The sequence below is a fragment of the Babylonia areolata genome, chromosome 25, assembly GCF_041734735.1.
Source record: "Babylonia areolata isolate BAREFJ2019XMU chromosome 25, ASM4173473v1, whole genome shotgun sequence".
In the NCBI taxonomy this organism is placed as follows: domain Eukaryota; kingdom Metazoa; phylum Mollusca; class Gastropoda; order Neogastropoda; family Buccinidae; genus Babylonia; species Babylonia areolata.
In genome coordinates this window covers 12,034,445-12,062,052 of record NC_134900.1, presented here as the reverse complement: position 1 = coordinate 12,062,052, position 27,608 = coordinate 12,034,445, and the positions used below count along the sequence as shown (strand labels likewise).

Genomic DNA, 27,608 nt, shown 5'->3' with positions numbered 1-27,608 from the left:
TGTCAAAAGAGGGTGCTAGCCAGCGGGACAAAGGGGAGGTTACCTACTTTCGGGAGATTATCGGCCATAGTTACTTTCGTTTTCTCTGCATAGGCAGATAGTAGTTTGCACAGGGCAGGAATGTCAGACCCCTGCCGGAGTCTGCACTAGTTGGGTCACGGTAAGTATGTTATATAAACTTAATTTTAGATAGAAAATTTCCTTTATGAGGCTACATTTCCCACTTTATAAAGGAAAGGGTGAGAAAAGTTTTAATGTTAAAAACTACAGAAGCATGACTTTGTCAGACTGTATTGAAAAATTGTTTACACTGATTTTAAGCGACAGATTGTCAAGCTGTAATAACTTGCTGTATTAAAAAACAACAAAAAAACAAAAACAAACAAAAACAAAAACCCAAAAAACACAATCAGATTTTAGGCACATGCATTCAACACAAGATCATGTTTTTGTTAAAAAACAACAACTCAAAACACAATCTGATTTTTGGCACATGCATTCAACACAAGATCATGTTTTTGTTATAGCATTGGCTGATAAAAGTGATAGATTCATGCAGAAAAAAAGTAACAACTGCATAGTGCATTTGTTGATAACGAAAAGGCGTTTGATTCTGTTTTGAGGCCAGCAGCATTGCAGAATCTACTAAGATCACAATTTCTAGCAAAATGTTTGATATGACAGTAAATATAAGTATATATGATGGTCAGTCGTGTCCGACTATGACCATCAGAACAGCAGAGGAGGCAAATGCTGTTCTGACTATTTGGGCTAGAATTTGATTAGAGTGGAACTGGCCCACAAGGCTGCAGCACTAAGAGCCAGTGCAATTTTGTCTCCTAGTTTGAGAGTCATAGTCCTTCACAAAAGACTAAGCTGTAAATGGTTTCCCATTGACTGGAGAAACCATTGATAATACAGCTCTCACTTTGCTGTTGGCCCAAATGTAAACTTATGTCAATCTGTGATATAAGCTGAGTGTTGGGCCTAAAATATATGTACAAGCAAATAAAACATTATGTTTTTATCAATGGGAAAATATTTTGGAAGTTTCAGTGGGGTTAATCAACGAAAAATTCTTTCAACCTTTTTATTTTCATTATTTTGTTAATTGTAACAGTATCTTATTGATAGTGGTTGTTATCCCATTAGAATTGATTTGTCAGGATGTGAGACATATTCAGTTACTCATTCTTGTCTAATCCCAGGTCTTCTTTGCACTTGGCAGCTTGCAAAAATATTGCCAGAACTTGAAAGTTGAAGCATACCTAAGAAATGTTTCTCTGTGTGTGTGTGTGTGTGTGTGTGTGTGTGTGTGTGTGTGAAACCTTTTATTTCATTTCAGTGTTCAAGGATTAGGAGTTGTTAATTACTTTAGATATTTAGACATCCAGTTCAACAGAGCAGGTACATTTTTAAGGAAGAGAAAATTGTCCATGAGAAAATATGGAAAGCTGTGTTCATTTTTAGCAACAACTACAAATGTGTGTGTATGTGTGTGCGGGCACGCATACGTGCATGCACTTATGTACCAACCATTCCTGTCAACATATGCTTTCATGTGTGTGTGTGTGTGTGTGTGTGTGACTGAATGTGCCATTGCCTGCCCTCAAATAATTGCTCAGACTGTTTTCTTCAAAGTGAGTAGCTACAATCAATATACCGATTTTTTTTTTCTTTTTCTTTTGCTGCTGCTACCACTTGGAGGGGTGGTGTTTTTACCTTGGTTATGAAGAAAAAGAACAAAAACATCTAAAACCTAGCAAAACCTAATATATTTTCCCAAGCGTGGAGCTGCCTGTCATCCTACCAGCTAATGCCGGCCCTGAGCACAGCCTGCTGCTCTGTCAAGCATACAAATCACCACCCTGACAGCACACACACACACACAATTAATTTACTGTTGGGAAGGCACGGATGGAGGAGTGGGGAGGTAGGGGATAGGGATGGATGGACTAGGGCAGGAGAGGATCGAGAGGGGGGCACAAAGTCTCTGCTCCAAGCCTGATTGCAGGATGCTGTCAATACATGGGCGGCTGCATCCACGCTGAAGGCTTCTGTCAAAAAATTAATGTTAACAGCACTATTGTAAAAATAACCCAAATAATGAATGGTCTTAGTGCCCTTCTCACTTTCTTTAACCTACAAAAAGGTTATCAGACTGGTAAAAAATAAGCGAACGCGTTGTGAAATAATGTAAAAAAAAAACAATCGTCCCTTCTTTTAACGCGGGCGTGAAAATTACGTCATAGCTTCGTTTCGTCCTCAATGCCGCTTACATCTTTTACAAATCGGTAAATGATGTCAACAACATGGAGGACGACGAAGATGGGAAGAAGTAAGCTATTTTAAATGTATACAATGTCAGTAGGTCATTCATTTGATTCACGATTTGGTTTTATTATGTCCACGTGCTTGCATGTGTGTGTGATTTTATCTGACATATTTAAATGTGCTTTAAACCTCGAGATGTTTGAGATTTGACACTTTTTTTTTCTCGTCGTCTGCTTCGAATCACTATGGACAGCAAACGTAGACTGTGTGTTGTTAGATAGAGCCCTGCTAAATCAGACGGCTTCTTCAGTGGTGTCATCATATAGTAGTAGTGGTAGTGGTAGAAGTAGTTTTAGTAGCAGTATTTCAGATTGAAAATTAAAAAAAAAGAGTTGTGAGGCTTTTAAACAGTCCCTTCTTTGTGGAAAATGGATAAGCTGAGATGAGATACAACTTGATTGTTAGTGCACAGAAATTTGTCTTTTGGCTCGAGTACATATGTCATACAACATTAAATACACGAAGCACAATCACTTTCAGAACATGAACATTAATGAAAATACGCAACACAATAACCAAAGTGATGGAATAAAAAATTTTTTAAAAGTTCAGTCAAGATATAAAAGTCGATTTTTACCACACTGACTAATTGTGGCATGTTTAGATCATGTGAAAGGTCATAATATTAGTATGTACGTTTTAGGAAGCTGCACTCAACCAGCCTTTACTACGATACCATGGAAACCCAGTGGCCCATCGTCTACGCCAGCGAGTACAACATCAGCTTTCTGGGCATGGAGAAACTTCATCCCTTCGATGCTGGCAAATGGGGCAACATCATCCACTTTTTGAAAGGTAGCGCTTGGGAAATAGAAACAGGCAAAGGGAAGCAGTTGTCAGTTTGGAGCAAGTGAAAGATGCAGCTCTCGCAAATTAGACGCGGATTTGGGTACGATGGGGAAGGTTGGGTGATGGAATGATGAAATTCTGGAGAGATAATTTTTGTTGTTGTTGTTCATTGATCAACTTATCTGTCTGTTTGTTGCATCTGTCCAAGATACATATATATATATGTGTGTAGTCTGTGACCAAGTTGGCGGGTGGCAGCGAAAATTCAGATTTTTTTGGTTTTTTGTTTAACAAAATAGGTGTTGGTTTTCAACTTTGTTTTATTTATTTTAACTATATATATGTGTGTGTTTCACCCCCCCCTTTTTTCTTTTTTTCTTTTTAAACTATGTGCTTTACATGCATATGTTACAGTATAAATCAATAATATATATATATATATATGTTGCTCCCTGTGAAAAGTTATGTATTGTGATAACATACACAGAAGCTGGGATTGTGCATAATCACGCAGTATTGTTCGCCATGTAAAGTTATGTATTGTTATGGTGTACTCAGAAGCTGGGATTGTCTACGATGACACAGTATTGTTGGCGGTGTAAAGTTACCTATTATTTTGGTGAACACAGAAGCTGGGATGGTGCGTGATGACACGCTGGTCATTCCGGTGGAGGCCAGTGAAGAAGACCTGCTGGTGGTTCATACCAAGCGTTACCTGTCCAGCCTCAAGGTGATTCTCTCCCTTTATTAATGTGTGCTTTACTTAGTCGCTGCCCGCCTCTCCTTCACTTCTGTGTGAACAGTTAGAGATCTGTCAGAAAACTGTACACTCTGTTCTCCCTTCGTTGTCTTGTTAGAATGGTATTGCTGTGTGTTCATTGTTTTGTTGTTAGAATGGTGTTGCTGTGTTAAAGAGTGTCATATTTAACTGTTTATGTGTGTGTGTGTGTGTGTGTGTGTGTGTGAGAGAGAGAGATACTTTTCATCAAATGTCTGAAGATTAATCAAAGTGGCTGAAAAAACTTTTTCTGGTGTATTAGATAACTGGTGGTGAAGCAAGCCAGCAAAGAGTTGTCGTGAATGACGGTGTGCACTGGTTGGTTGTGTTTGTGTCATGTCTGTGGTTCATTTAATGGCATTGTGCTAATGTTGTTGTTTTTTTATGTATTTGTATATACTCTTTGTGTATAATATTAATATGGAATGGTGTTTGATTAATATGGAATGGTGTTTGATTATTAATGTTGTATTCAGTTATGTTTGAGTTATTTTTTGAGAGGAGGGAGGGGGTTGAGGGGAGTGGGGGTGGTGGGGGGGGGGGGGTCAGAATTACTGATCTGCACCAAGAAAAATGAGCTTTGAAGTGTAGTGTGTATTCTGAGGGTTTATTACACACACAAACACTTACACGCGCGCACACACACACACACACACACACACACAAGCTTTCAAGTAGATGTGTTCACAGACACACAAAGAGAAAACAGTTCGAAAATGTTATTAGTAAACTTTGTTTTACACTTTGGAACTTCTTGTTGTTGTTGTTTGTTTTTGGTTTTTTTGTTTGTTTTTTTTAGATTAATTAAAGTATCATGAAACAAAGAAAAGGGAAATATGAAAACAAACAACACCATTGGTAACAGAAAATATTGTCAGTAGTTAGCAGATAAAACAGAAGTGGATGATAAAGCTCTCCCAAACTCGGCACTGCGCACGACTAATTTCTTAACCTTTTGATTTAATTTGTTTTGGTTTGTTTGTTTTTGTAGACACGAGACAAAAACTCGCATATCTGGAGTGAAATAATAGTAGGCGGCTTGAGAGAGGGAGTGACAGAGAGAGATAGAGAGAGAGAGAGAGAAGTTTCATTGTTTGCCCACACCACATAAATGTATATGACTTCTCTGATTTTCATTATAATATAAATTCATTGATAATTAGTGAAATCACATTCTGATCATTAAAACCCTTTGTTCTTTTTCTTGTTGCTTTTGGCTTTTCAGCTGACCAGTATATTGGAGGGAGTTAACGAGGTAGTATTCAACATTTTTTCATGTGTGTCAACTTTTCATGTGTCGGTAAAAGTGTACATAAGTGGGGAAAAAAGCATTCACCTTAATGTAAAATGTCCTTTAAATGTTCATGATTTTTCACAAGATTATTTGCTTCAAAGAATCAAAATCATTTATTGAATTGTAATTTTGTGTGTTTGTGTGTGTGAATTATTTCAAGGTTCGGTGTGTTCCTGATATAAATTACCATCATGAATTTCTTCAGAAATGTGTGGTTACCTTAGACGTATTTGGCATTGTAGGACTAGAAGCAGATAATCTCTTAATTAATTTTATTGTTTTTATTTAAGCAAGCATTTTGAATCCCTTCATTCAAATTTACATTCTATAACATTTCAGTGTCATTAGATTCTATTCATGTTTGGTACTGTGTTTCATTCAGTTCTTGATGCTTCTGAATATCATAACATGTGTAATTGTTGAACAGCAACACAGCTGCACAACACCCACTTTGCCTTTATGATGTGATTTTCTGAGAAAACTGCTAAATCATATGATTGTTCCAGTTTAGTTGCTTGAATTTCTGAGCTGGAGTTAAATTCTTTATGGGGAAGAGATCTAGATTACAAAAAGAAATCTTGTTCTGTTTTAGATTGATATATATTTTTTTTTGCTTTATCATTTAATGCAAGCTTTTGAACTGTGCTAATCCAGTAATAAGCACATTACCCTCTTGCACTTCGTTGTGTACAGTACCAGTTAAGTTTCAGGAATTTTTTTTTCTCAGTGTCCAAGCTTTTATTTTTAAATGTGGACATGAGGTATGTATATATATATATATATATTATGTATATGTATATATATATATATATATTATGTGTGTGTATATATATATATATATATATGTATATATATATATTATGTATATATATATATATATATATATATATATATATATATATATATATATATATATATGAAAATTGGAGACATGTTGGGCAATGATAAGTCAGAAATGCGGATGCATATTTGCTGTCGTGGGCAGTCTTTGGCACTGGTGGGTGGTGGTTTTTGAAGATGATAATCCACATTTAGTGAATGAATCTGACAGCTTTTTTTTTTTTCTGGTGGTTTGGGAGAAATTGGTACACGAGAAAGTTGCACAAACTCCATGTGGGGAGAGATTTGACTCAGCTTTTAAACTTTTTTTTTTTTTTTTTTTTAATGTTCTTTCATTCTTCTACCTATCATCATCCCCTATAAACACCTCTTCCCTAGAAATTTGAATTAGCAGAAGAAGAGGGTTTATATAGATGCTTTATGATTGGTTATAAATATTAGTGATGAGAGTCTCTGTATTCATTATCTTTTCAAAACTGAATGGTATCGCATGAATACTGCCAGTGCTGAAGTACAGTTTATTTCTGAAACAAATTGTTCGTATTAGAGTTGAGTTGTTGAAAGGGGGGTGGGAGGGGGGTGGTTGGGGGGAATCCCAGTTGAAGAATTGCTTATGTGGGCATGTCTACGTGTGCTTTCCAGTTCAGAGCAGCAGCATCATGCTTTTTACTGAATGGGAAAAAAACAACAGTCTGTCAGGTTTTGGAGAGCTTTTTCATCTGATGATTTGCAATTGAGATTTATTTGATCACTGTGTGGATGTTTACAGTTTATTTTCTGTTTAATTTTGTTGTGTAGGAGTGAGTTGTACCGTAGCAGGTAAAAACAAAAATATGAGAAGCTGCCAAGTATACCATTGTTGTGTTCTTAAACTGAAGAGATCATTATCAGACTTCTTTAGTTTGCTCACACCTTGGTCTTATGACACATAATCATCAGACATTTTGCTCACAATAATAAGCTTTTAAGCTGATTTGCATGTATCATTTTGTAAAAAACAAACAAACAAACAAACATAAAAAAACACTAGCATGTGCAAGATGAATTTTACATTTTTGATTTTGACACATACATCAGGTACCTATGTTTGAATCAAACTTTAGGTGTGATTAGCATAATGAACAAAGTATTTCATTTATAGGATTTTATAGCCGTGTTGCTGTGTATGATGGTGAAAGACAGCATTCTCAGATAAGTGTTTATTATATACCAAAGATTTATCTGCCCTTTCATTTCTTATATCCACACCTGTGCCCCAGGGACTTAATGACAGATGGGTTATCACAGTTTGTTGCTTTTGATGAAGCAACCAAGTTGGGGGGAGAAAAAGTTTGATTGCACCTACTTTAACATGACCCACTTCATTGCTTATTTTTTACACATGATGCATAGCACTTATGTAGTTTGGAGAACCAAATCCAAGAAAATTAAAAAAAACAAAAAAAACAAAAAAGCATATCCAATGATAGACCAGCCATTCAGTTTATAAAATGATTCACCCTACGATCCTGTCATTGGCTGTGTACCCAAGTCATTGCATCATATTTCTTTTTTTTTTTATACCTTTCTTAGTGCCTGTCCTGTATAGCCATTGCAGTACTTTCTGTGTTCCTTTGCTGTCTCCCCAGCCTGTCTGTTATAGCCATTGCTGTATGTTTCTTTTTGTTTATATCCCCCCCCCCCACCCCCCTTATCCATTTTCCTCTTCTCACTCTGCTTTGTGATGGTTTTAGCTGTGAAAAAAAAGAAGAAAAAAAAGAAAAAGTTCAGCAACATCATACAGCATGTTCACAGAAGATAAATTCTTTACTTAAACAAACAGTGATCAGCTTCTTGTCAAAATGATATTAATGTGATGGTGATTATTCCATTCAGTTCACTGTCCTGTGTTGTTGTTTTTTTGGGGGGCATGGGGGGGGGGGGGGGGGGCTTGGGAGCAGGAGGGGGGCACTGTGATTGATGTGAACTCAGTTGTGAAAATCATACATTTGCCTGTGTGTGTTTGGAATCGAACGCTTTGTTACCTAATAGTTGAATGCAGGTCTCACTTGTTGCTGCTGATGGCGACAGCATGACGACGTAGAGACGGTTCAGTGTGTCAGTTTTACAAATACTCTCTCTTAAGCCGTTTGTTGCATGGGTGTTGTTTGGCTGTGTTTGTCGAGGTGTTGTGAGTCAACCACCTGGTTTCAAAACAGTCGTCAGTGACAGAAATAGTTGTGGTGAATGATTTCTGGTCTCATCCCTGCATGGAAATTCTTTCTTGATTGTTTTAACTTATATATATATCATCACTACCATCTCTGTGTGTTACCCTGATTGTTTAACTTATATTTATCATCACTACCATCTCTGCGTGTTACCAGAAATGAAACACCTCTGTGAGCGGTGACTGACAGACATGTTTGGATGTGCAGTGTTTCCTTTACCGCATGCTGTGTATTGTCTGTGCAAACAAATCGCGGTTTTGTGAACGAAACTCCGTCATTTGTTGATGTAGAACCATTTTGTGGGTTTTCCTGGAGTCGTGTTCCCTTCTGTAGCTGCCATCTGAGCATGGATCTTAGTTGTGGTTTATGATCGTGGTTTTACTACCTCTCTTCCTTTACATATGTATATATGTGGTTTATGAATGTGATTTTACTACCTCTCTTCCTTTACGTATGTACATATGTCTGTGGTTTATGAATGTGATTTTACTACCTCTTTTCCTTTACATATGTACATATGTGGTTTATGAATGTGATTTTACTACCTCTTTTCCTTTACACACACACACACACACACACACACACACACACACACACACACACACATATATATATATATATATATATATATATATATATATATATATATACAGTGAGAGAGAGAGAGAGAGCATCATTTTCCTTGTCTGTTTTCCTTCCTCAGTCCCTTCTTTGTTTTTGGTTTTTTTGTTTGTTTTTGTTGTTTTTTAAAGGTTTCTATGTGTGTGTTGACAAGCGGATGTTAGTTTTGCTAGTTCTCAGAGTCCAGAACTGTAGATTTTCTATGCTTACTGACAGATGGGAATTGATAAAAGATTCTGAGTCTGATAGCTAACTTAAAGAGAGAGAGAGAGAGAGAGAGACAGAACGGAGTTGTTCTTTTGGCCTCTTCTCAGTGCACTGGTTGAGATTCAGATTAATCTCTTTTCTTTCTTTCTTTTTTTTTTTTATTAACTCTTTTTTTTTTTTTTTTTTTTTTAAATGTTGCTTCAAATGTGACTAAAATTGTCCTGATCTTACTGACTGAACACTTTCTTTTTGTGTTTTGCTTTTTGACATCAGAGAACAAATCCCAAGAAGGACATTTTGTTTTCTTCTTCTAATGTGATAGTCTTATAAAAGGATGATACACTACAAATTAAAAAAAAGAAAAAAAAAAGATCTTGGTTCCTCAGTACTCACATGAGCTGTCTGTAGAAGATATTCTGTTTGTCATGAAAACTATTTATCGAGTGAAAACAAAATAGAGTGAAAACAAACCACTGAGTGAAAGAGAACCTGTTCAAAGATTCAGGCCGCAATAGGTGACTTTTGTCGACATCGAGGGGTCAAGTTGATGAGACCTGATAGTTGCAGCCTGTTCCCCTGTGCAATAGAACAATGACTATCCTTTGCCCCCTGACCGAGAGTTTGAAAGTGAACAAGTTCATTGTGTTGTTTTGACATGACGGGCGCAATAGCCGAGTGGTTAAAGCATTGGACTTTCAATCTGAGGGTCCCGGGTTCGAATCTCGGTAACGGCGCCTGGTGGGTAAAGGGTGGAGATTTTTCCGATCTCCCAGGTCAACATATGTGCAGACCTGCTAGTGCCTGAACCCCCTTCGTGTGTATACGCAGGCAGAAGATCAAATACGCACATTAAAGATCCTGTAATCCATGTCAGCGTTCGGTGGGTTATGGAAACAAGAACATACCCAGCATGCACACTCCCGAAAACGGAGTATGGCTGCCTACATGGCGGAGTAAAAATGGTCATACACGTAAAAGCCGACTCGTGTACATACGAGTGAATGTGGGAGTTGCAGCCCATGAACGTAGAAGAAGAAGAAGAAGAAGTTTTGACATGAACCGAAGCCTGTGACTGAGAGCATGGTTTCTAGAATGTTTGGCGCTGCGGAGCGTTTTTCACACAGGAACTTGGTGGTGATGGAGTTAACTCACTCAGTACGGCCAGCCCTCTCTTCTCCTCTACACAGACCCCTCGGATGTCCAGTGGGTGTCTGAATGACCCAGCCTTTAGCTTCTGTCGTCAGAATTGTGGTATTCTTTGTCAACATTCACCTCTTTAGTATAAGAGCCTTCCGCATGTAATATTTTGATGGTGGTAATTGGGGTGAAACGCTGTTAACATCGTCTCTTTCGCCGTTCGTATGGAGCGAGTTAAATGAACTGGACTCCGATGAGGTTCTTTCTGACTCCAGCTCACATTGAGAATGTTTCTTTCTTGTCTCGAAGTTACTGTTTGTGCCCGTTTCTTCCTGGAGAGGAGTACGTTGATGAAAGTCAGATTGTGTACTAAAAGTGCGAAAAAGAAATTTCGTCAGCGATGTTAATAATTAATGTTGATAAAAAAGAAAGAAAGATAGAACAATATATTATAAGTATAATGACTTATCATGACGATGTTATTGTTAATGTACACTGTATTCATTTTTTTTCTTTCTTTGTTTTTTCCCTTTCTTTTCTTCTTCTTCTGCGTTCACTCGTATGCACACGAGTGGGCTTTTACGTGTTATGACCGTTTTAATACCCCACCCGCCATGTAGGCAGCCATACTCCGTTTTCGGGGGTGTGCATGCTGGGTATGTTCTTGTTTCCATAACCCACCGAACTCTGACATGGATTACAGGATCTTTAACGTGCGTTATTTGATCTTCTGCTTGCATATACACTCGAAGGGGGTTCAGGCACTAGCAGGTCTGCACATATGTTGACCTGGGAGATCGTAAAAATCTCCACCCCTGTACCCACCAGGCGTCGTCACCGTGATTCGAACCTGGGACCCTCAGATTGACAGTCCAACGCTTTAACCACTCGGCTATTGCGCCCGTCCTTTCTTTCCATCCACTCTGAATTGTTATAATGAATTCATGTACAAAATAAAACGGTGGTCGACCCAAGAAAGTCCGGGGAAAAAAAAAGAAAAAAAGAAAGAAAAAAAAGATACTGCAGTGTTTGTGTAGAAGAAATCAACACAGTGTGCAGTGGGGTTTTTTTGGGTTTTTTTTTCCAAGTCCATGTATCCTTTTTCCTCTCAGTCTTGGCTTTTGTTCTCAGATCCCCCCTCCTCACTATCCCCTCCACCCCCCCCCCACCCCCCCTCCCTCCTCGACTGAACTTAATTACTGCTGGTGACGGAGTTCTTTTCATCTTTCTTCCTTTCGCATGGAACTTCTTTTCCTTTTTTCCTTCACAGATACTGGTTTTCTTTGTGTGTGTGTGTGTGTGTGTGTGTGTGTGTAGATGATTCCTTGTGGTGAGAGTGCCTGGGGTCAGGAAGGGTCAAGTGTGTTGGTGGAGATAGATGTGCAAAGTGTGTGTTTTTTTGGTCAATATTGTTGACCTTTTTTTCTTCTTCTTCTTCCAGATAACGTTGTTTTAGTCAGTACTGTATGCATTGTTTTCCACATGTTCCCTTCACTGTCTTTATCTCCAAACACTTGTTTCAGTTTGAGTGTGTTTGTGTTATAACATTTCCCACACCAGTGAAGCATTGAGAAATGTTCTAACACAGATGCAAAGGATCCATTCTGTTCATTTCTTTTACCTTCTTACAGAACATCGTAAGTTTGAGTTATCTAGTTTTTGACTCACTTGTGTGTAAACAAAGTGAGTCTATGTCTTAACCCTGTGTTCGGTTGTCTGTGTGTGTGTTTGTGTCTCTCTGTGTGTCTGTGTGTCCGTGGTAAACTTTAACATTGCCATTTTCTCTGGAAATACTTTGTCTGACAATGCCAAATGTGGCTTAAAGTATGAAAAAAAAAAAAAATCTTCACAGTCATACCAATAACAAGTTGTAAGTCTCCCAAATTAAGCTGTATTTCCTAATCATTAACAGTTTATTTTGTTGAGATTCATTCCGAAATCCAAAAATTCTAAAAAAAACCAGCTTCCCACTGAGTTAGGCCTACTAGAAGGTAGGTTGTGTTCGAAGACGACAGCTTTGTTTTTCTTGTTCACAATTAAAAGAAAGAAAAACAAATTCTGGACAGAACACATTCAGTGATACTTACAACACCATCAACTTGTTTACTGCATATAAATTCTAAAATGGACACTGAATTAACTGGAATGAACATAAAAGAAAAATTGAATCAGTCGTATCTTTCAGTCTACTGTAGACTGGTTCATGAGTGCAGAACTAGAGATCTACCATGTGTTGGGCTTGAAGCAATGGCAACATCTCCTTTACTGCTGAAATAAAAGAGTAATCGAAATATAATAAAACACAGAAAAAACGTGATTTAAACAGCGTTATTACCTCCACTACAGTCACATCTACCTGTCGCATGAAGAAGAAAACATCAATATTGTTTTAAGTATTAAATTTAATCGAATGACGTCGGATGCGCCACAGCAGTGTGGATTAGTCTGCTTGCTTCGGAACTGAACGTGCAGGGTTTGATCCTGCTCGCATGCGGGTGTTTTTTTTTTCATAATTTTTTTCTCCCAAGCTTGTTTTATATATCATATTTAATACAGAGCACTTTTCATTGATTTTTTTTTTAATCTTTTTTTTTTTTCCTCCTCATGATTCCTTTACTGGTTAAAGCACGAAGCACAAGTGAATCTTGAAGGCTTTACCTCTTGTTTATTTATTGTGTGTGTGTGTGTGCACTTATAACACAAGCCAGAATATTTGGCGTTGTTGAACTGTTCTCTATTGTTGTTATATTGTTGAAAAGTGTAGCTGTCTTATTTCTGTCTGTCTTTTCTTCTTTTTTTTTTTTTTATTTTTTTTTTTTTTTATAATCTTTTAACAAAATGTCATCTCAGACGCTGAACTCCAGAAAAGAATCTCCGTGCCAAACATCGCCTCTGAGATCAAGTCAAGATGATGCAGGATAGAACTTTCAACTCGTTCTTAGAATGTGCTTTTTAGTTAGTTAGTTTTTTTTTTTTTTTTTTTTTTTACTTTGTTCCTTTTTTTGTTTTGTTTATTGACTCTTGTAGGGAAGTTCATGGATAGACCTTCTATGCGTATTCAAGTATGTGTGTTTCTGTCACTTGAACAGGTAAACATTCTTATGCCATGGTTGTTTCCTTTGAACCTAGTCATTATTCAGTCATTGATCAGTGATTTCTAAGTGGATTTGTTGTGTACAGTGGAGCATGACAGTGGCAGGCATCACGGAAATCCCTCCAGTGGCTCTGCTGCCCAACTTCATTGTCCAGAAGAAGGTGTTGCGACCTTTCCGCTACCAGACTGGGGGCACCATTTTGGTGAGGGTTCCTTTGTGTGTGTGTGTGTGTGTGTGTGTTGTGTGTGTGTGTTGTGTTGTGTTGTGTTGTGTTGTGTTGTGTTGTGTTGTGTGTGTGTGTGTGTGTGTGTGTGTGTGTGTTGTGTTGTGTTGTGTTGTGTTGTGTGTGTGTGTGTGTGTGTGTTGTGTTGTGTTGTGTTGTGTGTGTGTGTGTGTGTTGTGTGTGTGTGTGTGTGTGTTGTGTTGTGCGTGTGTGTGTGTGTTGTGTGCATCTGTGTGTGTGTGTGTGTTTTGTGTGTGTGTGTGTGTGTGTGTATGTGCGTGTGTGTTTTGTGTGTGTGAGTGTCTGTCCCTTCATCATGTGTGTGTTATTCTCAGTGGGTGTATGCACACATAGTTGTATCTGCCTTAAAAGAAATTGTTCCTCTGTTTTTCGTGCACTGGAGTGATGGCTTAGAGGTAACGTGTCTGCCTAGGAAGCGAGAGAATCTGAGTTCACTGGTTCGAATTCCGGCAGAGTTGTCGGTATTTCCTCCCTCTCCAGTAGACCTTGAGTGGTGGTCGGGATGCTAGTCATTCGGATGAGATGATACGGAGGTCTGTAGTGCAGCATCCACTTAACACACGCAAAGAACCCATGGCAACAAAAGGTTTGTCTCTGGCAATATTCTGTAGAAAAATATGCTTCGATAGGAAAACATAACAAAACTGCAGGCAGGAAAAATACAAAAAAATGAGTGTGTGTGTGTGTGTGTGTGTGTGTGTGTGCAGGCGGGCAAGCTGGCCATGGAGAGGGGGTGGGCCATCAACGTGGGCGGGGGGTTCCACCACTGCAGCAGTGACAGGGGTGGGGGGTTCTGTGCCTACGCCGACATCACCCTGGCCCTGCGGTTCCTCTTTGAGCGGGTGGAGGGCGTGGCGCGTGCCATGATCGTCGACCTGGACGCTCATCAGGTGATTGGTCGACGGCCTCTTGTGTGCGCGCGTGTGAACCGTGTACTTTGCTTTGTAGAGGGTCAGTAGGCCCGACATGTGGCAGTGTGACTGCACCTGGGAGGCTCCTGACTCCTGAAGGTGAGAGGGAGGAGAGAGGGTAGTGACAGGCTCCCTGCTCCTTAAAACTTATTGTGCTGGTCCGACAAGTAGGAACAGAAACTATTGGTTGTCTCCATCTTCCTCGCCCATTTAGGTTGTTACATGTCTTTTTTTTCTTTTTTTTTTTGCTGCCCCATCATCTGCACCGTTTCTGTGGCATTACTTCCACACCACTCATTTAGATTCCCCCATACACGGCCACACCCAGGTTCGTCCGTCACAGTTCCAGCATCGGCAGTCCGCAGGGAACCATCGATGTTTGGTTGCCAGGAGGCCACACACGTCTTTTAGATCAGGGTGTGAAATGTTTGTTTGATGAAATGAAGACGGTGGGAACACGCTGGAAACTGAAGGCTGGCCAACACAGGAAAGTCGACTGTAAAACGATGGGCACAATAGCCGAGTGGTTAAAGCGTTGGACTGTCAATCTGAGGGTCCCGGGTTCGAATCATGGTGACGGTGCCTGGTGGGTAAAGGGTGGAGATTTTTACGATCTCCCAGGTCAACATATGTACAGACCTGCTAGTGCCTGAACCCCCTTCGTGTGTATATGCAAGCAGAAGATCAAATACGCACGTTAAAGATCCTGTAATCCATATCAGCGTTCGGTGGGTTATGGAAACAAGAACATACCCAGCATGCACACCCCCGAAAACGGAGTATGGCTGCCTACATGGCGGGGTAAAAACGGTCATACACGTAAAAGCCCACTCGTGTGCATACGAGTGAACGCAGAAGAAGAAGAAGAAGAAGACTGTAAAACGCCAGGGACTTAGTGGTGTATGTAATGTAATCCACAGTGGTCTAGTCCACTGTCCCAGCCTCCAACCAAAACGTTGTTCCCACCCCTCCTCTCTCGCCAGTGATGAGGGCATGATCAGAAGTTCTGCTTTACCTTCCAGAACTCAAAACAGAAATATTGATTTTACACCACCAGTTATTATTTTTAACCTCAATGTATGTGTGTAAAATTGTATATGTACATACATGTGGAAGACAAAAAAAAAAAAGAAAAAAAAGTTGAAATTCAAAATGAAATGTGTTTAAGAGAGAGTACTTCAGGCAGCTCAGCTCCTAATCAATGTATGAAAGGTGCAGAACATTAGGGACAGGTTTTATTGACTCACTTGTGTAAACAAAGTGAGTCTATGTTTTAACCCGGTGTTCGGTTGTCTGTGTGTGTGTGTGTGTCTGTGTGTCCGTGGTAAACTTTAACATTGACATTTTCTCTGCAAATACTTTGTCAGTTGACATCAAATTAGGCATAAAAATAGGAAAAATTCAGTTCTTTCCAGTCATCTTGTTTAAAACAATATGGGATGGGCACAAAAAAATAATAAATGAAGCCTAATTATATGCAAACTGCATTTACTGTTATATTTATATGTTTTGTATTCTCTAAACTTGGCACTTTGATCTGATATTCTGACCCAACAACAAGAGCAGTCATTATTATCATTTTTTGTTCAAACAGGAACTTCTTTTGCTAAGCATGGAAGTTTTATTTATTTTGCAAAGGTTTTGGTGCAGATAGTAAAAAAGGGAAATTACTCTGTAATTAATGCTAGGGGACTTAAACATTACATTATGAAATTATACTCAATGTATAAAAAGTGTGGATTTTTTTTAAAGTGTATCACAAGTGAGTCTTGAAGGCCTTGCCTCTCTTGTTTTTCTTTCTTTTCTTCTTTAATTTTTTTACTGGACCACCTGATGGTAAAATATCTTATGTCTTCTGTTTTGAGACAACTCCAAGTAGTCCCTCATAACTTTTTTTTTTTTTTTTTAATGTTTATATTATTATCTAAAAAAAGTAAACATTTGATATGCAGGGGAACGGGCATGAGCGTGACTTCATGGAAGACCGTCGAGTGTACATCTTGGATATCTACAACAGAGGCATCTATCCGCACGATGGCTTTGCCAAGAGTAAGCACATTGTCATGGGATTGTTAGTTCATTGTGCTATGTCTGTGTGCGGGTGCATGTGTGTGTGTGTGTGTGCATTTTCACTCAAGTGTGTGTGCATGAATATGTGTGTGTGCGTGTGTGTGCATGCTTGTGTGCGTGTGTATGTTTGTGAATGTATGGGTGTGTGTGTGAATACAATACAATGTATTGTATTGTGTGTATGTGTGTGAATGCATCAGTGTGTGTGTGGATGTGTGTGTGTGTCTTTGTGTGTGTGTGTCTGTGTGTCTGTGTGCTTGGACATGCATGTGTGTGTGTGGATGATTGTGTGTGTGTGTGCATGTGTGTGTGTGTCCTTGCTGGCACTATCCACCACAGTCTGTGTCTCCCTGTGTCTTTTGGATGAAAAGTTGCATTGATGATTGGTTACAATGCCCAGAATTGTTCTGTGAAAAAAAAAGGAAAAAACCCACTCCTTTTACATTAGAACAGGGCCAGGAAATGATGAAAATTTAAAGGGGTTCAGGAATGCACACTATATAGTACATTAAAAGAAAGGGGGCGGAATAGAAAAAAATAAAATAAAAAAAAACGAGAAAGGGGGGTCGGAATAGTTTCTCTCAATTTTTCAACACTGTAAAAAAAAAAAAAAAAAAAAATGGGGTTCAGTTCATATACGTGTGCATGCAAACATACATGTGTGTGTGTGTGCGCACGCATGCATGTGCGTGTCCTCGTGCGTGCATATGTGTGTGTGTGTACATGCGTGCGTGTGTACATACATGTGTGTGCATGCGTGTGTGCGTACATTGTGTGTGTGTGTGTGTGTGTGTGTGTGTGTGCATGCTGACAGGAGCCATCAAGAGGAGGGTGGAGCTGGAACACTTCACGGAGGACAAGGAATACCTGAGCCTCCTTCGCAAGCACCTGGAAGGGGCGCTGAACGAGTTCACACCTGACGTCATCGTTTACAATGCCGGCACCGACATCCTGGACGGAGACCCACTGGGAAACCTTTCAATATCGGCGCAGGTTTGTTGTGTGTATGTTCGTCACTGACATGCAAATGTTTGTTTGGTTGTTGTTGTTTTTTTTTTTTAGTTTTATGTTCAAAATTGAGAAGTAGGCAGAGTTTAAACATTTTGTGAACCACCCCAGGAAGCCTCCACGCGTCTGTGTGAAAGGTAAACATTTATGTTTGATTTTTCTTCCACCACTGCCTTTCCAGTTTTATTTCCACGTAGGAGCTCATCTGCAGTTCGGTAATTTACCCAGTGTGGGATGAATAGAATTATGTTGAGCCGAGCTGCATTCTGTACACCATAAAATCCAGACTGTAAGCCACATTTTTTCCCCTTTAACTCTGACCCCTGTTGCTAAAACAACAGTTGCGGCTAGTTTGTGGATTTCTCCGAGTTCCATGTTTTTAGCAGCATTCTCAAATCTTGTTTGTCACCACGTTCTCCTGTGATATGAAGTTGTGATTCATAGAGTGTTCTTAAATCTGGTTTGTCACCATGTTCTCCTGTGATATGAAGTTGTGATTTACAGAGCGTTCTCAAATCTGGTTTGTCACCACGTTCTCCAGTGATACGAAGTTGTGATTTATAGAGCGTTCTCAAATCAGGTTTGTCACCATGTTCTCCAGTGATATCAAGTTCTGATTTACAGAGCATTCTCAAATCAGGTTTGTCACCATGTTCTCCATTGATATGAAGTTGTGATTTACAGAGTGTTCTCAAATCTGATTTGTCACTACGTTCTCCAGTAACATGAAGCCGTGCTTTACAGGGCATCATAGAGCGGGACCAGATCGTGTTCCAAAAGGCCCGGACGCGGGGCATCCCTGTGATGATGGTGACGAGCGGGGGCTACATGCGGGAGACGGCCCGCATCATCGCCAACTCCATCCTCAACCTGAAGCAGGTGGGGCTCATCCCCTGCGAGGAGGCTGAGAACTGCCCGCTTCCCTCTGCAGGTGCGTGGCGACGGTGACAGTAAGAATTGTCTTTTGTGATAAAGCGCGTAATCTTGTCTGGTACGTTCGCCTCTCACGTTATTCGTGCGCTAAAACCATCCACACCATAAACAGCCATCCGCACACGCACACACACGCGCACTCGCACGCACACACACACACACACACACACAGTACAACACAACACACTCTCACTTGCTCACTCACTCACTCACACTCTGTATCATAGCAGAGAGAATGTTTAGCAAGATAAGTCGAGAGATTGGTTTAGAATTCACTCTGAGGTGGTTTCACAGAAAATTCGGGGGGGGGCAGTGAAACTGAAACTGCATTCCCCAGCTGTCATCTTTTAACATTAACTCTCTCCATACGAACGGCGAAAGAGACGACGTTAACAGCGTTTCACCCCAATTACCATCATCAAAATATTGCAGGCGGAAGGCTCCCATACTGAAGTGGTGAATGTTGACAAAGAATACCACAATTCTGACGACGGAAGCTAAAGGTTGGGTCATTCAGACACCCACTGGACATCCGAGGGGTCTGTGTAGAGGAGAAGAGAGGACTGGCCGTACTGAGTGAGTTAAAAAGAAAAAAAAAAGGTTTCGGAGCTCTTTAAGAGTACAAGAAGAGTGGTGCGTGTTATCCACACAGATGAGAGACTGCTCGTTTACGAGAAGTTGTTCTGGATTTGTAATCTGGGAATTTTTTTTTCATGGACTGAATACAAGGACTGACACACAAACAGTTAACAGGAAAAAAAATTGATAACTGTTATACCTTTCACTCTTAAATTTTATTCATATGCTGACATGGAGATTTAGCATCTATATGGGTGTATGCGCTTAAGTGTGTGGGTGGTGGTGGTGGTGGGGGGGGGTATGGGGGCTAAATAGGTGGACAAAGGGGCATGATTATAGTAAGTTTATGTATATACGATAGAATGAGACTGCATGCATGTATGTGTGTGTGTGTGTGTTTGTATGCGTGTGCTGTGTGTGTGAGTGTGTGTGTATTTTTAGAGTGGTTGTGCTCATGTGTTAGGGGAGAGCGTGGGGGGAGGGAGTGGGGGGGGGGCGGTATGTTTGTGTGGTGGATGGGTGTCATTTAGTATGTGTTGTTGTTTTTTTTACACCACCACAGGAAAACTTTTCAATGTATTTAGATTCTCATGATTTTATCCTACATTTCAGAAATTCTTACAAAGGTAAATCTGTGCATTCATATTTATCTTGACATAAAACATATATCCATCTTGGCTCCCTGCCAATTTCTTCAGCCCCCCCCCCCCCCCCCTTTCTCTCTTGCCACGCCTTCTGCTGCAATACCTGTCTCTTCCCCCCCTCACACCCCCCCCCAACTCTCTGCTCCCCCCCCTCCTTCTAAAATAGCTGTGTGGAAATGCCCCCAACGACCTCAGCTTCCTACTCGTCCATACCCCACCTTCCACCCTCCTTTTTCTTACCCCCATCCCCAACCCCTACTTTTGACCACAAAGGGGTATCATTTGAACTCGTGTCAGTTGTTATGCCTCTTCCTCTCTCTCTCTCTCTCTCTCTCTCTTCTCTCTCTCTCTACACACACACACACACACACACACACACGTGTGTGTATGTGTGTGCGTGTGTGTGTGCGTGTGTGTGTGCATGTGTGAGTGCACAAGTTTTTGTATTGATATGCACGTGTATGTATTCCAGTATCTACTGTATCTGTGTTTGTGTATGAATTTCAATTTATGTTTGTACCTTGTTATATACTATCCCCCCCCCCAGTTTTCCTTGTGACCCCGGTACACTTGGTAATAAAGACATTCTGTTCTCTCTCTCTCTCTCACTGTATATATATATTTTTTTTGTTTTTGTTTTTTTTTTTTTTTTTTTTGAAAGTATTAGGATACTGTTGACATTGTCCTGCGTTCTTGAAATTCTTAAAGAGATATATTTACGCATCCGTATGTATCCTACCATGAACAAAAAAAAAATCTTTTTCCTGGCCTCCGGTCTTGTTCCTCACACCACACCCCTCCCCTTCCCTCCTTCTCTTCACCATCTCCATCTTCCACCCCCATTTCTCTGTGCCCCTCCCCAACCCCCCATACACTTCCACCCCACCCCCACCCCCTTTAACTAACCAGAAATAATGATCCCCCATCCGGTTACCCAACCCCTCACGCTGGTCTCCCTTTTCTCTTTCCCCCTCATCTCCCTCTTCCCCCTGCCCCCTTTTTTTTCAAACCCACTTCCACCTTGAACACAATTGGTATCATTTCAACATGTATTAGTTTTTATGCCATCTATCTATCTATCTATCTGTCTATATATATATATGTATATATCAATAGCATTTTTTTGTTCTTAATATAAGGAAAGCATCGTGATTCTTTTCTACTGTAGAAATTTGTAATTAAAGAGGTATATTTCTGCACTCATACATGTATATTAACATGAAAGTTTTTTTTTTCTTTTCCACCTGTGTCTAGTTCTTCACCCCACTGCATCCCACCCACACACCCACACACACACCGTTTCCCTCTCTCCACATCACCCTTCTCACCCACACACATCTCCCCTCTCTCCATCCCACCCGTACCCCACCCACACACCCCTTCCCTCTCTCCATCCCACCCGTACCCCACCCACACACCCCTTCCCTCTCTCCATCCCACCCGTACCCCACCCACACACCCCTTCCCTCTCTCCATCCCACCCGTACCCCACCCACACACCTCTCCCCTCTCTCAATCCCACCCGTACCCCACCCACACGCCTCTCCCCTCTCTCCATCCCACCCGTACCCCACCCACACACCTCTCCCCTCTCTCCATCCCACCCGTACCCCACCCACACACCTCTCCCCTCTCTCCATCCCACCCTTCCCACCCACACGCCTCTCCCCTCTCTCCATCCCACCCGTACCCCACCCACACACCTCTCCCCTCTCTCCATCCCACCCGTACCCCATCCACACACCCCTTCCCTCTCTCCATCCCACCCGTACCCCATCCACACGCCCCTTCCCTCTCTCCACATCACCCTTCTCACCCACACACCTCTCCCCTCTCTCCATCCCACCCGTACCCCACCCACACACCCCTTCCCTCTCTCCATCCCACCCGTACCCCATCCACACGCCCCTTCCCTCTCTCCATCCCACCCGTACCCCACCCACACACCTCTCCCCTCTCTCCATCCCACCCGTACCCCACCCACACACCTCTCCCCTCTCTCCATCCCACCCGTACCCCACCCACACACTTCTCCCCTCTCTCCATCCCACCCGTACCCCACCCACACGCCCCTTCCCTCTCTCCATCCCACCCGTACCCCATCCACACGCCCCTTCCCTCTCTCCATCCCACCCGTACCCCACCCACATGCCCCTTCCCTCTCTCCATCCCACCCGTACCCCATCCACACGCCTCTACCCTCTCTCCATCCCACCCGTACCCCATCCACACGCCCCTTCCCTCTCTCCACACCACCCTTCCCACCCGCACACCTCACCCCTCTCTCCATCCCACCCGTACCCCACCCACACACCCCTTCCCTCTCTCCACACCACCCTTCCCACCCACACACCTCTCCCCTCTCTCCATCTCCACCCGTACCCCACCCACACACACCCTTTCCCTCTCTTCGCCCCTTCCACCTCAAACCAAACCACTACCTGTGTGCCTCTCCCCCCCACACCCCACTCCCCAGTACCCCCCCTCTCCCCTCCTTTTTTTTTTTTTTTTTTTTTTTTTTTACAAGCTGTTGATAAAACGCACAGTTAGTTATCTCTTGTTTATCTGCTCATATGAATTTGTTCCTGTGTCTATTTTATTAACGCTTACCTGTTCATAGCTACTGTCTTTTGTCTATCTGTTGATATGATTTTTTTTTTCAGCCATGTCGATCTAAACTGCTTGCTAACACTTACTTGTTCTTAAGAATTGAACCCCAGACCACCTCACAGCTATTGGCTAACTCTTACCTTACCTAACAATTGTTTCTTTCCCCCTCTGAACTAGTTGCTAATGTTCACCTGTTCATAAGAATTATTCACCCTCCCTGAGTTATTAACTTAACGCTTACCTTTCTTAAGAATGGTTTTCCCACCTGAACTGTTAACTAACACGTACTTTACATAGGAATTGTTCTCACCTCTGAACTGTTAGCTAATGCTTACCTTACATAAGAATTACCCTCCCCACCCTTCTTCCCCAAACTGTTAGCTAACGCTTCATAAAAATTGCCCCCCTCCTGCCCCACCCACTGAACTGTTCACTAACACGGTAACCGTTTGTCCAGCAGACCAGAACAGTGCCACCAGCCTGAGCAGTACACACTCCACCCCACACTGTTCATTGCACCAAAACCACCACACACCATGAACAGCCATTCACAGCACGTGTTTATAAAAAAAAAAATTGTTCCCAACCCCCCACCCCCCACCAGTCCGCAACGCCCAGCTTTTCTAAAAACTCTGAGCGAACAGTAACACCGGCAGTTGTTTTCCTCCATCAGACATGAACAACGCCGCCAGCCTTCCCCGCAGTCGCAGCGAGGGGGGGCTGTTGTCACGGCTTCGCAGCTGCATCTCTCGCTCCTCCACCTCACAGGAGATGACCGTAGGGGGGGAGGGCTCTCCGATGGATGACGTGAACCCTGTGGCCGACAGACCTCACAGTGCCCTGGACAGGCCCCAGCCCTCTTCAGACAGCCCCTGCACGTCGTCAGATCCCTCGCAGTCACAGTCGAACAGTCCGCACAGTCCGCCGGACAGTTGAACACCCCCCCCCCCCCTGCCAACCCCCCCCCGTCGCCACCTCTCACCGTGTTGTTGTTGACAGTGTCCGTCAAATGTGCAGCAGACGTGACCATGACCAAAAGGGCTACGGCCACCGGCAGACTACTTACTTACTTACTTACTTACTTACTCTGCAGATGAACCGATATTCAGCTGTTAGCCCACTGAAGAGGGGATTGTTGTGTGTGCAGAGTGAACTAGACTGCGGCTGTTTATTGTGAAATGTGATGTGCAATGTGAATGTGGTCATTTGCTTCTTGTGCAGGGTATTGTATTGTATTGCATTTTGTTGCAAGAGATTTCTCTGTGTGAAATTCAGGCTCCTGTCTCTTGGAAGAGCACATCGCTACCTTGCAGTGTGACTCTTTTTTTTTAATCTTTTTTTTTTTCATGCCAGTAAGTGTACTTGTTTTCCTGTCAGAGTGGATTTTTCTGCAGAACTTTGCCACGGACAACCCTTTTGTTGCCATGTGTTCTTTTAAGTGCGCCAAGAGCATACTACCCATGGAACTTTGGTTTATCATCAACGAAATGACTAGCGTCTAGACCACCACCCAAGGTCTAATGGAGGGGGGACAGAATACTGATGAGTGTGAGATTCAAACCTGTGCACTCAAGATTCTCTCGCATCCAAGGCATATGCGTTATGACTTGGCCACCACTCCACTGTGGGTTGAGACGTGTCCACATTGGTGTTTGCGTGAGTGCGGTCTTTTGATTCATGTGCGGAGTGAAGGTACGTTCGTACTTTCCTGGCAGTGTGGTTGTGCTGTCTGCTTCATGTGTGGACTGGAGATGTGCCCGCTGTTTTCAGTGAGGTGTAAATGTGTCTTTTTGCTTCTTACGCTGATGGAAGATGTGTCCACCGTGTGCTGTGCAGTGTGAATGTGTTCTTTTTGCTTCAGGTGCTGAGAGATGTGTGCCGTATTTCTTCTGCTTTGTGAACGTGTTGTTTGCTTCTTGCGCGACAGTGAAGTTGCTTTCGCAGTTTCTCTTGCTGTGTGAATGTGTTCTTTCCGTCTCATGTAGAGTGAGGATGTGCTCTTTGCCTCTCTGATAGAGTGTAGTTATGTTGACCGTTTTCAAACCAAACACGTCCATCAAGTGCAATGTTAACTTGTGTCCACAACCACTTGTGAAGAGTGAACAATTATCAGTCCTTGATTTTAATTGAGAACCAGTGCAAATCTAGGTATTTTTGTTGTTGTTTTTTTGTTGTTGATCTGTGCCATACTTAGCAAAGCATGGAAGCATCCATGATTTAAAAAAAAACAAAAAACAGGGTCAGTTCCAGGCACTCAGGGGAAAAAATGCAAAAATAGCACTTAGGATAAATGTTTGAATGAGATCATCTGTTTTCAAAAGTCAGTTGCACTTAATGTTTTGGCATTAGGGAGAGAAGTCCATCACCGAATGATGTTAGCATGATGATAATTTTGATGATGGTGGTTTATCTCTGTGCATGCCTGCGTCTGTCTACACATTAAAGACTGTGCATGTGAGCTGGGATTTTTTTAAAATTCTTTTAGATTGCCAGCAGTCTTGCTTGACTGGAATGAACAGGCACTGGTGTTTGAAACAGGTGAAAATCTTCCACCTGAGAACAGGAGGCAGCACTGCTACATGTGCTCAGAATTTGACACAGTACAGTCAGTTGTCCCCATGGGACAGGATAGCTACAGACAAGCACATGTGGAGGGCTGCCCTCAACACCTGCTGCAGACTGGGCCACATGCTGGCCAACACCAGCATTGTTGGCGTCCTGAGGGATGGGCGCAACAACCGAGTGGTTAAAGCATTGGCCTTTCAGTCTGAGGGTCCCGGGTTCAAATCCTGGTTCCGGCGGCTGGTGGGTTAAGGGTGGAGATTTTTCCAGTCTCTCAGGTCATCAGATGTGCAGACCTGCTAGTTCCTGAACCTCCTTCGTGTGTATATGTATGCAGACAGTCAAATATGCACATACAAGATTCAGTTCTGTAATCCATGTCAGCATACAGTGGTTATGGAAACAAGAACATACCTGGCATGCTCCCCCCCCCCCCCCGCCCGAAAATGGAGTATGACTGGCTACATGGCTGACTAAAAACAGTCACACATGTAAAAGCCCACTTGTGTACACAAGTGAAGTATACTAGTGAACATGGGGATTGCAGCCCAAGAATGAAGTAGAAGCACTCTGTGAGGGATGGGCAGCCTTAGTCAGGGCAACGAACATGGGGAGGGGGAAAAGCTGACAGGTGTTCAGTCTTCATCAGCAGTCAGCTGGCATCTGGGTTTTTTTTTTTTTGGTTTTTTTAATCTGCAATCTTTTTTTTTCATTTCATTTTTATCATACTCCATTTGTACTTTCTTAGCAAGAGAGTGTAATTTGTGAGATCATCTTCAGTTTGTACTTATTATTGTCAGGAAGACAGGGAGAGCGCTACAGATGCCAAAACACCTGTTGTATGTCCGATTTCCATTTCTGTGACAATGATACTGGCTTTGTTTATATGTTGTTGTTTTTTTGGTGTTATTTTTCATTTATTTATTTGTATGAATGCATTCCATTGATCTGGGCATGTATACTTGAGACAGGTAGTTACTGGGTCAGTGGTTGTTTTTCTCAAGACGTCCTGCATTGCAGTGATGTGAAGGTTTCCATGGTAATGTTGTTGTGTCCTTTGCTGCGGTCTGTACTGATCGACAAGAATTGGTTGACAGTGGATGTCACCACTGGCTTGGAGTTGGTTCACATGACGATGTGATATTATGTGGCCTGGTGTAAGTTGGCTTGTGCAATGGCTGTGATAGTGTGCTTAAAAGCTGTGTGTGCATTGGTTTTTTTTTTATATTGTTTGACTTTGGTGAAGATGGGACTGAATGTTGTTTGTTTGCATACTTAATATTGTAACCCATTTTCTCCCATGAAACTGGCATGTTTTTGTGGTGATATCTTTGTGGATGCTCAGTTAGGCAATTTTGATATGTTGATTGATTGATTCAGTAAGCTAGTGTTGTATTGTACTTGAAATATTTTTGTACTGGTACCTTGATTAACTGTTGTTGTTGTTTTTTTCAAAGTTTGGTCTTGATCCATGCACACCCTGTCAGAATGTGACCATTTAAACAGTAGTGCTCCCATTTCTATACTGATTTAATTATACCTGTGGTTCAGACACTAACATTCTGTGAGAATGCAGTTTTGAAGACAAAGGAACATCACAGTGCTAGTATGAAGTTATGGTTGCTGTAGTAACTGGTTACTTTTTAGTTGTTGATTTTGGTATGATTTGTGTGTGTGTGTTGTTTTTTTGTATACAGTGAAACAACACAGGCCATGCTTTCTTTTTTGTGTGTGACTTTTCTTTTTTTTTTGCATGAGAAACAATTTTTAGAAAGCAAAAGCATGTGCAGCCACATGTGTATATGCGTGTGAGTGTGTATGTGCTCATGTGTGTCTGTGTGAAGAGCATTTATTTGATATTATCCCATTTTGAAGTTTGACAGACAGTCCAGGGAGTCAGTGACACTTGGATCTATAGATGAGCGTTGACAGAATAAGAATGCATGTGTCTATCTTACATGTTCGGTGTCACAACGATCAAATAAAGCGCAAAACAAACTGAAACGCGTCATCAGCGTAGTGTGTTTTGAGGCGTGTTGTTTATTGTCAGCCAAATGAACCTTTAGACACTGAACGAAAGTTCTTTTGCTTGTTGCAAGATCTAAAGTTTCTCTTCATATCTTTCATGGGTGAAATGCTCCCAGTCATATCCATCTTGAGCCTGAAAAAAATTGTATCTTTCACAGGTGAAACGTTCCCATTTACATCCGACTTAAGCCTGAAAAAAAATCCTTTCTTGGGTGAAATGCTCCCAAAGGTATGGATATAGGTGTGATGCATTCAAAGGGCACCTGTTAACGTGAACAAGTCACTGACCACCAGATCTCTGTAGACCCACATCGTGTAAACTGCACAACATCGTGTCATGGGTGATGGTACATGTGCCATAAAACCTGTTGCAAACCAACACCAGCACCTGAATTTCTGAGTCTTGTTCGTCAGAATCTTTATTTATTTATGCATTTTTGTTCAGGTATGTGCCTCCAGTAACTGAAAACATTTATCTTACACACACACACAAACACAAACAATCACACACACACACACTTAAAGTCAAGACAACTTGTGAACTTTATTTATATGACTGGACAATTTTTTTTTTTGTCTTTTGGTTCATGTTCAGGCAACAGCACACATATTGTTAAGCACAATCACATTTAGAACATGAACATCCATTAATTCATACTACAGAATAACTAAAGTAATAAAAGTGATAGAATAACTAAAGTAACGAAATTCATG

The 27,608-nt window shown here is 41.6% G+C and overlaps 1 protein-coding gene across 2 annotated transcripts; it reads left to right on the top strand.

The window, feature by feature from the left end:
- Positions 1–2,284: 2,284 nt before the first annotated feature.
- LOC143299672 (histone deacetylase 11-like) lies at positions 2,285–26,863 on the top strand. Of its 2 annotated transcripts, XM_076613004.1 has the most exons (10): positions 2,285–2,338; positions 2,978–3,129; positions 3,753–3,853; positions 5,127–5,156; positions 13,391–13,507; positions 14,257–14,439; positions 16,413–16,509; positions 17,345–17,523; positions 18,283–18,469; positions 22,978–26,863. In XM_076613004.1, the coding sequence occupies exons 1-10, from the start codon at positions 2,313–2,315 to the stop codon at positions 23,238–23,240; spliced, it is 1,335 nt and encodes a 444-aa protein (XP_076469119.1). In that variant the 5' UTR covers positions 2,285–2,312; the 3' UTR covers positions 23,241–26,863. The 2 variants fall into 2 exon arrangements, with proteins under 2 accessions (XP_076469119.1, XP_076469120.1); XM_076613005.1 differs by lacking the exon at positions 5,127–5,156.
- The last annotated feature ends 745 nt before the right edge of the window (positions 26,864–27,608 follow it).